The following is a 10,190-nucleotide window of genomic DNA, read 5'->3' on the forward strand; positions in this document are numbered from 1 at the left end:
TGGCAATACCCTGCAAGGCGGGTAGCCTGGGCGGCTGGTTATCAGTAGGGATCTCAAAAAATATCCGCCTAGTGTGTTCTTAGGAACAGGTATGTCAGGCAAAAGCATCTGTACTCTACCTTATAGAAACCAGCACACTGGAAAGGCTCCATGCCTCAGTGATGACGTCTGAGACTATGGCCCAGATTCAAAGACGGCGTGGCCACCTGGATGCTTCTCTGCCTTAGTGTCCTCTTGTGTAATGGGTCCAATCCCTACCCTTGAGCTGTTGTTGGGAAAGAATCAACACAAGCTTGGCCTACTGGATTTTGTATACAGGTGGCTAGGCTGCACACCTGGAGATACCAGGGAAGCCTCCAGAAAACTGACTGGCAGCCACAGTGCTTACTCAGGACAGGGAGGAAACCAGCACGTGCACACACTTGCTACTTTGTGAAATCAGACGCCCCTCATAGGAGGACTATCCCTGGAGGTCAGCTGCGGCTTGCTGACTTCATACTCCCTCCTACGAGGGCTGGGGAGGGGCCACTGGACGCTCTCTAGAGTATTCGCTCTTCCTAGTTAGCTGCATGGAATTCTGCTCTTGTTGCATGTGACCCTGGAGTCTTGAGAGTCTGCAGTCTGGGAAGGATGAAAAGGGGGCTCCCTGTCTATGCTGTGAGGGGAAAGCATGCCGGGAGGTGTGGCTGCCTAGGGCTATTGCACTCCTTTCTGTAACACCGATGGCTCTATGAGCAGCCTAATAATAATGAACTCAATCTCCAGGGTGACCTTTGGTAGAATGGAATTTTAGTTTGTCATTGGGACCTTATAAGGAGGGGTCTAGACATTGCTTGGTCTCCCTCAGGTGAAAATTCTTGCAGCATCTCCTATGGGTCCTAATGATCCTGGAGGACCATCTTAGAATAGAAGCTATTCTATTACCAGTTGCAAGCCAAACTAGGGCAACAGGTACGCCTAATGGTGATCCTCCTGCCTTCTGCCCAGTACAGCAGTATTCCCGCTGGGCCCTCTCTCTATCTTTACAGACCAATGGTGAAAACCACAGAACTTTCTTTACCACCCTCGCTCATCCACAAGCTTTTCAACTAAGCAAAGGCAGCACGGTTAACCTCAGCGGGAGACAAATGGGGAAGCCAGGGGCTGCGTCCTACCAAGATTCAAGCAACCCACCACAGCAGCAGGCAGACGTGAGTTTAATGCATTAGAAAAACACCAATGAAAAGCAGCGAACACCTCCGTATTAGACATTAGTTTGACTTCAAGGAAGTCATGAAGGAATCTCAAAGAAACCTTTCAGTCTAGGAGAGGACAAGGGTCTCATGCCTCCACCTCCCTTGTCCCTTGACCAACTGACCTGTCCACTATGTGGCATGAACCACATGACTCCTTTTCCTCTGAGCTTGCTTGTACATGCCTGGGTGGAGTCAGCTGAGCATGAACAGCACGCTCCTGAGATACCGGGACAGAGAAATGTGAAGGTGGGGTTCCTGGCCTGGGGTTCTGGTGACAATGGAACTTGCATAGGGGAAGGAGACCAGAGAGACTGTCCAGTCTTCCCGTCTCTCTGCTAGCCATGGCCACAAACGTTGGCATGGATGGCTGCTAGACATGACAGGAGATAATTCAAGCAATTAAGTGACTAAAATCCTCAGGCAAACGTCTCAGAATACCATGGTTACTGCTGAGGAGAAAACCAGAGGATGGCCATGTGAGAGCACCCTCAGGACAGAGCTCTGGGCAGAGATGCTACCAGCTGGGGCCAGGCAAAGGAAATTGATGGCTTCCAGCCACCTCTGCCTTCCCAGATACCAAACTTTAAACACTGAACCTTCTGCTCTATTCTGCCAAACAGACCAACACGAAACAGTCTCTGTTGGTTTCTTTCCACTCTACATTGTGACAGCCACGTACACCTGTACACTGTTGAGTCCTGAGACCTTCGACTGTGACCTTCAAGTTCCCAACCACCACTTGACATCCTAGGTGAACATAGCTCTGGTCAGACAACAGGTCAGCTCTGAGGCAGAGATCTCCATGATGCCTACTGCTATGGCTAGTGGCAAAGCCTGCAGGGTAGGGGCAAGTGAGTGAGCTCAAGTTTCAGAAGAGGCAGGAAGCCATGGTGTGTGTGTGGGGGCTCCCCATGGATGTGGAGCGGAGTCTCAGGTGCCTGCTCTGAGCTCCCTTCTCCATATCCAGTTCCCCACATTAGCTAGTAGAAGGCTGACACCACAGAAGGGAACCTTAAGGTCCCTCTGGAATCTGGAGTCTAGATCATAGACTTCTAGGCTATTCCTGCCCATGAAATCCTAGCAGCATATCATTAGGAAAACGCCCACTCACACCCCAACCACACCCCATAAGGTCAGAATGACAATGGAGACATATTAAGAATAATGTGAAAGTCCCTACTGGAGACAACTCCAAATTTTCTTCCCACCATGAATCTATATCATTATGGTATTTTCTACATCAGAGACTTGTTTTGGGAGAACAATCATGTCCCCCTAGTCCCTAGCTGACAAACCCATAAGGGTTTGAGAGGCTGGCTCTATTGACTATAAATAACTAATTCTCAGACAGAAGGCCTGTGTCTCTGCTGCTGCAGCCTAGACCTTTATTAAAGGTGACAGGTCAAGCTATGCTGAGGAAGAGCAGCTTAGGGGTGGGCATCGAGGGTTGGCACTCAGATAGGAGGAGGAGGAGGAGGAATGGCTTTCTCCTGTTTTCTCTGGCCTCACACCTGCTGCCAGTCTCCTTTGATCCTGATGCTGCGGCTGCTCCGGCTGGGTGGTGACGAGTGGCCTTGTCTCGGGAGGAGGGGTAAACTTGTGATTAAAGAGTTCACTTAGGTTGAGTGAGGAGCCTCCAGCTGGCCCCCATGTACTCCAAGTCCTTTGGTTCAGTTACTGCTAGAAGGTGACTGCTCCAGGGGAATGGACAGTATAAAACTCACCTGGGTGCCACCGGGTGGCAACCTGGGTGGAATGTGGGTGTTCTCTGGAAAGAGGGTCCGAGACGGGGTTCTCCCAGACTGTGACTTTTGCTTTCTCTTTAAACAAGCACCCTCTCTCTCCAGTGTGGAGGACGCTTAGGCAACAGCGTCAAAAGTGAACTCACAGACAAGACAGCCTTAATAAATTAGTATAATACTATTAGAAGGGATGGCATTCGATCTTTCTCAGGAGCATTGTCCTACATGCAGCCTGAAGAACTCCTTCCCTGGGAAATTTAAAAAGCCGTCCCTGTTAGCTCTGATGTAAAATTATAAAATAGAAATCTGGTAGGGTTTGTTTTGTTTAAAAAGGAAAAGCCCTGTCGAGGTGGGCGGTCCCGTGCAGTCCTGTTAGCTTTGGCCATTGGGTCTGCCCACAGAGTTCCCTCCTGGAGGCTGGATCTGAATGGAGTCCAGGAAGGGCCGAAGTGCTTGTCCAAAGGGCCTGTGGAGAAACAGACATGAGCTGTGAGGGGTCTGAAGTGCAGCTTACCCACAGATAGAATGGAGTCACTGATGCTGGTCACAGCAGGACCACCCATACTGGCTTTCTTTTATCTTTTGAGAATCTCTCTTCACACAGTCTTGTTATGTAGACCAGGCTGGACTCAAACATCACAGAAATCTGCCTATCTCTCTGCCTTCCAAGTGCTGGAATTAAAGGCTTGGACCACCACAGTATATATAACAAATATAAGGTCTTTGAGTATTTCATACAATGTGTTTTGATCCTATTAATCCCCTCTCTCAAAGTTTTCAGAGATTCCCCCCACCTCCCTACCTTTGTGTGTCTGCCTTTTCCCCCCCATCAAAGCCATTCTGTACTGCCACACATTCTTGGAAGTGTAGCTTTCCACTGGAGCATGACAGGCATATTAGGAGGTGCAGACCTGGAGAAGACTGACCTTCCCTCTCCCAGCAGCTAACAATTGCCAACAGCTCCTTACGGAGGGGTGGGATTTCAGGTCCAACTCCTCTGTCCACACTGGGCTTGGGTCTGCACAAGTCCGGTGCATGCAGTCACAGCTCCTATGAGTGCCTATGCTCTGTTGCCTTGCTGTACCCAGAAGACACTGCTTCCGGGTAAGCTGTCCACTGCCTCTGGCTCTTCAACTCTTTCTATCCTATCTTCTGCAATGGCTCCTGTTCCATTTAGGGCTGAGGATTCCCCAGTTTCTTACTTGGCCTGTTGTGAGTTTCTTCTTGCTAATCAGCATCTACTACCACAGTTTAGATGGCTTTCGTAAGAGGGTTATGGTTTGGTAAGTGTTCCCTAGCCAAGGTCCACGTGTTAAATACTGGTTCTCCGCCAGTGAAACATTTTAAGGGGTGGGGCCTGTTGTGTCACTGACTACATGCCCTTGAAGGAAAATGGAAACTTAGTCCTTTTCCTCCTCTTTGCAGCTCTACTCTACCATGTGCTCCCACCATGAGTTTCTTTATCACAAGTTCAAAGGTAACAGTGTTACCATGGTGACCATGGACTGCCAATGTAAAGTCTTCCTCTTTATTAGCTGAGTATCTAAGGTTTGTGCTCCAGGAGCAGAAAGCTCACTAGCCATCTTCCAAGTAGCTCGCCGTAGGGATTTACTCCCAGGCCCCCTACTCTGTGTGGCCCTACCATCTTATCACTGACCCTGCAAGGCCTGCTGAGCTGTCGTTGAACAGGCTGGCCGTCCAGAGGGGACTAGAGCTTTCTGTACAGACTGCTGTACTTGTATCCTTAGATGAAGGGATAGCTTTAAGACATGTCTCATGTAGTCGAGGCTGGCCCTGAATTCCTGATCCTCCTGTCTCTACTTACCAAGCGCTGGGATTTCAGGCATGTACCAAAACACCCAGCTTCTAACAATTCTTTTGAAGAAGATACAAGCTGAGGAGAGAGGAGGACGCTAGGCATAAAGCCGAAGGAATCAGGATGATAAGCTGGGAGTGGGTATATTTCAAAATTAAGATTCTTCCAGTAGCCGGACATGGTGGCGCACGCCTTTAATCCCAGCACTTGGGAGGCAGAGGCAGGCGGATTTCTGAGTTCAAGGCCAGCCTAGTCTACAGAGTGAGTTCCAGGACAGCCAGGGCTACACAGAGAAACCCTGTCTCAGAAAAAAAAAAAACAAAAAAACAAGCAAACAAACAAAAAGATTCTTCCAGAAAACATACTCTTCTTTTTTTTTTTTTTTTTTTTTTTTTGGTTTTTCGAGACAGGGTTTCTCTGTGTAGCTCTAGCTATCCTGGAACTCACTCTGTAGACTAGGCTGGCCTCGAACTCAGAAATCCGCCTGCCTCTGCCTCCCGAGTGCTGGGATTAAAGGCGTGCGCCACCACGCCCAGCTGAAAACATACTCTTCTATTCAGAGTAATTGGTCATGCGAAGTGGCCAAGTGTTGATGTCATTTTTCTAGAGGGCACTTGGTTTGTCCCTGTAATAATAACTAGCTGGAAAAACACTGTAAAGATGGAGTTTGGAGAGTTCAAGATTACCGTGCCCTTAGGTCTTAATCCTGGCACTCAGGAGGCTGATATCTGTGCATCTGAGGTCAGGATAGTCTCTGGAGTGAGCTCTAGGCTAGTCCAGCTACATAGTGAAATCCTGTCTCAAAAAGTGCCCACAAAAGATAAAGTGGCTCACGACACACTCTGGGAACAGGCTTTATGCTCAGCACACCCCAGCCCCCCTTTTCCTTACTGAACATGTAGCCTAGCCTAGCCTCAAGCTCACTGTGTAGCTCAGACTGATGCTGTCTTAAATCACTGTCATGCTGTTTGCCTCAGCCTCACAAGTGCTAGGACACCACTGTGCCGAGCTGATACTGCCATATTTAAATCACCCCTAAGATCAAGGAAATAAAGTACTCCAAGTGCTAAATCAACTCCCACTCAGACAAGCCCAGAGACTGCACCCACTAACAAGAAAAGCCTTTGGCTCCTCCATGGTGCTCAGTCTCATGACCTAGATCTGGAGGCAGGGTTTTGAACATCTATCAGGTAGAAGACAGTCTGAGGCCTCGGAGACCCAGCTCTTGAACAGCCCTGTTTTCTATGTAGCTTTTTGTTTTGTTTTGAAATGAGGAGTTTATCTGTCAGGACCCCTGTTGGTCAGGATCCCACCCAATTAATTCAGTTGAAGCCAGAGGTGTTACAAGTGTTACATTTCCTAGGGTGAGCAGAGGCAGCTTGATAGAATCAGAAAAGGGAGTATGTGTCCTTTCTTGAGATGTCACCTGGGAGATGGCCCACAGGCCCTTCCCAAGGTTGGACCCATCAGGGGCAGAGGAAACCTCTGTTGAGGGCTTTCCTTGAACTGTGAATGCAAGGACACGAAGACTCTGGTCTTTTGAGGGCATCAGAGCTCAGGATGTAGATGACTGAGCCAAGTCACAGTTCGGAACTGGGTTGTCCTGTTATTCTGGATTCTGCCACCTCCCAAAGCCTAAACTATAGATAAGCACTTTTGGGAAATGGCTTTGTGTATTAGATACTGGGGTTTTATGTAAATATCAAAACTAGTGTCAAGTAGGTTTCTAAATTCTGTGGTGGCACTTAAACCCAGCTCCAAGGAGGCCGAAGGTCAGACTAGTGTACACTGGTAGTTGGGAACAATGGTGGCCTTCTGTGGTGGAATCTGCCACCAGACAGGTCCTACTGGTTGTGAGGATTCGGCTGCCCTAGGGAAGGGGCACTAAGTTTGAGGGTTTCCTGTCTTTCCTTTTATTTCTGAGGCAGGGTCCCACAGAGCCCAGGCTCTTCTCAGGAAGTCCAGTAGGGAGCTGAGGCTGGTCTGATCCTCCTGACTGCCTCAGATGGGGGATTTTTCCGAGTTCGCAGGAGTAGAAACAGAGTGGTTACACTCACGTGGAGAGAACTTCTGAGGGCAGGTCGGTGATGTAAGAAGGGATCTTCCGCCCAGTCAGGAACTGCGCCACTTCATTGCTAAAGGTGTTACAGTTGTGTTCAAAGAGGTTGTAGGCTTCTCCTCTGTACATGGAGAGAGGTTTGGAGAGCAGATGAGAGGGCCAGCAGCATCTATGTGGCGTGACTGTGACTGTTGAGTGGGAAGGTGGGCAGAGCCTTATGTGAGGACTATGACCAGTCCTCTCACACCCTCCAGAAGGACTGCTGTCTGCAGATCTGAAACTCTGAGCAGTGACTTACAAGGGAAAGATGAACCAGAAACACACGGTTTCTACACAATTCCAGAATCTACACTCACATCGGGACTAGGATCAGAGATGAACTCTTAATAAAGTTGTCTAGTTTTTAAAACAATTATTTCCTTATTTTATGCAGATGAGCATGTATAAATGTATGTATGTGTACCATGTTGGTGCCTACAGACTGTGAAAGCCAGAAGACTGTAACTCCTGTCACTGGAGTTATAGGCTGTGGTGTTTCTCCATGTGAGTCCAGGGAACTGATCCCCGGCCTTATCCTCTAAGAATCTCTCAACAAATGTTCTTATTCTCTAATCCATCCCTCAAGCCCCTCCTTGATCTTTTTTTAAAACATTCATTTTGTGTGTATGTGTGTGGGGACAATGTTGGAGAGCAGGTCCTCTCTTTCTAGTGTGGGCCTTGGGGTTCACACTCAGGCTGGCTGTTGCGCCCTATGGCAAATACCTGTGCCAATGGGTCATCTTACCAGGCTTTGACTTTTTTTTTCTTTTGAGACAGAGTCTCTATAGTGCAAGTAGGCCTTTCATTCCAAATGTAGCCAGGAATGACTTCAAACTTCTAATGTTCCTGCCTCCACTTCTGGAGTGTAGGGATTAAAATCATGTGCCAACATATCAGTTTAGGTTTCTGTGGTGTGGGCGGATTGAACCCAAAGCTTTGGGCATGATGGGAAAAGCACCCTGCCAAATAAAACTGCATCCCCAGCCTGACTCAAGCTTCTCAACATCTATTAATTCAAGTTGGTATTTCATCTCTCTCCTACCACAAACCCTGTTTTCCAGTAGGAGAAACACTTGCCCGAGGCGGCGGAAGACACACTCACTGATTCTCATCAGCAGGAGTGAGAAGCCTAGCTTCTTTTGAGGCTTCAGCAGAAAGCATGCTGGGATGCAATGCTGGCTGTTGGCGAGACTCAGGCTCTTTCTATAGCATAGTAACTTTCTCTTCATGATGAGAGGAGACACCGATCGGGCTGGAGCTGAGGGGCAGGGATGGCCAAGTTGGCCCTGCCTTCTAGGGTTTGACTGCCTAGTGGAGCACACAAGCAGCCACCACGCAGTCCTTACTCACCGGAACAGAGACTCCCCCAGGGAGGACAGGTACTCCAGAAAGATTTCTTCTGTGACCTCCGTGTTCCCCACATCAACCACAGAGTCTGGGGGCCCAAGCAATGTTCCTCCCTGAAAGAGTCAACCCAAGAGAATCACTAAGTCACCATCTTGATCCTTTGTTTGTTTGTTTTGCTTTTTTGCTTTTTCTTGGCTGTTCAGGGGATGAAGCCCAGGGCCTTAAGCACACTAGGCAAGTGCTCTAGTGCTGAGACCCCAACATCTTGTTAACATTTTAACATTTTGCAGAGGGATCTTGTGAACTGCAGGCTACATTCCCCATCTGTTAAATTATTTTTAGATAAGTTTTCACTGTACAGCCCTGGCTGGCCTTGGACTCACAGATCCACCTACCAGTATATCCTAAGTGCTTGGATTAGAGATATGTACCACTGCGACAGGCTTAAAAACAATTATTTTATTGTGACTTCCTTCATAAAACTACACTGTCCCATCAGCTTCATCTTTAACTGCTGGGACACTCCTGTCACAGGTAGAGGCTATCTCCTGTTTGTATCAAGGTAAGAGTGAAAACTTGGGCTTCCAGTTCCTGTGCAGGTCTCCTGCACTGTGTGTTCACTCTCTTGTTAAAATGACAGAAACCTAGCTGAGTGTGCTGGCGCAGGCCTTTAATCCTAGCACTCGGGAAGCAGAGGCAGGCTGATCTCTGTGAGTTTGAGGCCAGCCTTGTTTACATTGTGAGCTCTATGACAGCCAGGGCTACACAGAGAAACCCTGTCTCGAAAAATACAAACAACAAAAAGACAGAAATCTGGAACCTTTGGTCTCCCTTTGTCCCCAGTAGATGACCACAAGGGCAGAACATGGCAGCTGGGCTGTGACAGGAGAGCAAAGCAGTGGGAGCAGGAGCCAAAGGGCAAGCAATTGGCTATCAAGGAGGGCAGACCTAGGAAAGCCATGGACTGACAGCCCTGAGCACTTTCCTTGAGGCTGACATTGCTCTAGGCATTGGGGAAGGCCTGGTGAGCAGGAGCAGTAATTATGATAACTGTGACAGCCAGAGGAAAATTATCTAATGTTCCAAAGAACAAGAGGGCACTATTGCAACTCCTGTTGTTCACCCACATGACAAATACGTGGAGAACTTATATGCTACATCTTAGCTGGACAATGGGAGTATAATGTATACAAAACACAAGATTTCTGTCCTCATGAAACTTAAGTTTATTAGGGAAGGTAGGTAAAAATTGTATACTCCAGTGGATCATGACAAGCAGAGATAAGGGCCATGCTGGAAAAAACACAGAATTTTTTGGTCCCTGTGGCAGGGGAGGGCCAGGCTGAGATCTGTCTGAGGGAACTGACACCCACTTAGACCTGAAGGACAGAGAGGCACATTCAGTTGAACAATCAGAGAGCTATCCTGAGGCTGGAGTCTTGGATTAAATGGCCAAGCAGGAAGAGGGCAGAGATCAGAAGATACAACCTGAAGAGGATGGCTAAAGAGGGATCCAGAGACAGGATCAGAGGGGTCATGGGAGGCCTTTGCTGAACCTTCTGGCTAAGCTGGGGACACTGTGAAAACTGAAATTCCCTAAAAACAAAAAACAAAACAAAACAACAACAAAAACCCAGCATCTAAAACTCATCATGTAGGCAACAGTGGTATACGAGTCCCAGCACTCAGGAGACAGAGGCTGGTGGATCTTTGTGAGTTCAAGGCCAGCCTGGTCTACCTAGAGTTTTAGGATAGCCAGGGCTACATAGTCCCAGCACTATGGTGATGAAGAGGGGACGCTCAGAAGCTCACAGTCACCCATGGCTACATGGTGAGTTGAATGTAGTGTGGTGGTGCATATCTTTATTTTTATTTTTTATTTTTTTTGGTTTTTTGAGACAGGGTTTCTCTGTATAGCCCTGGCTGTCCTGTCCTGGAACTCACTCTGTAGA

General features: G+C 48.1%; 1 protein-coding gene across 3 annotated transcripts in view; it reads right to left on the reverse strand.

Moving 5' to 3' along the window:
- Window positions 1–1,179: 1,179 nt before the first annotated feature.
- Desi1 (desumoylating isopeptidase 1) overlaps window positions 1,180–10,190 on the reverse strand; it is a 24,534-nt gene continuing 15,523 nt past the window's right edge. For 2 of the 3 annotated variants that reach the window (XM_021183233.2, XM_021183234.2), the window contains exons 4-6: window positions 8,242–8,351; window positions 6,851–6,973; window positions 1,180–3,443 (exon numbers count right to left, since the gene is read on the reverse strand). In XM_021183233.2, the coding sequence (XP_021038892.1) occupies window positions 3,350–3,443; window positions 6,851–6,973; window positions 8,242–8,351 (327 nt within the window). In that variant the 3' untranslated portion in view covers window positions 1,180–3,349. Of the gene's footprint in view, window positions 3,444–6,850; window positions 7,041–8,241; window positions 8,352–10,190 lie in introns of all 3 variants that reach the window. The other variant, XM_029470068.1, reaches the window with a different exon arrangement.

The sequence above is a fragment of the Mus caroli genome, chromosome 15 (genome assembly GCF_900094665.2).
Source record: "Mus caroli chromosome 15, CAROLI_EIJ_v1.1, whole genome shotgun sequence".
Classification (NCBI taxonomy): Eukaryota; Metazoa; Chordata; class Mammalia; order Rodentia; family Muridae; genus Mus; species Mus caroli.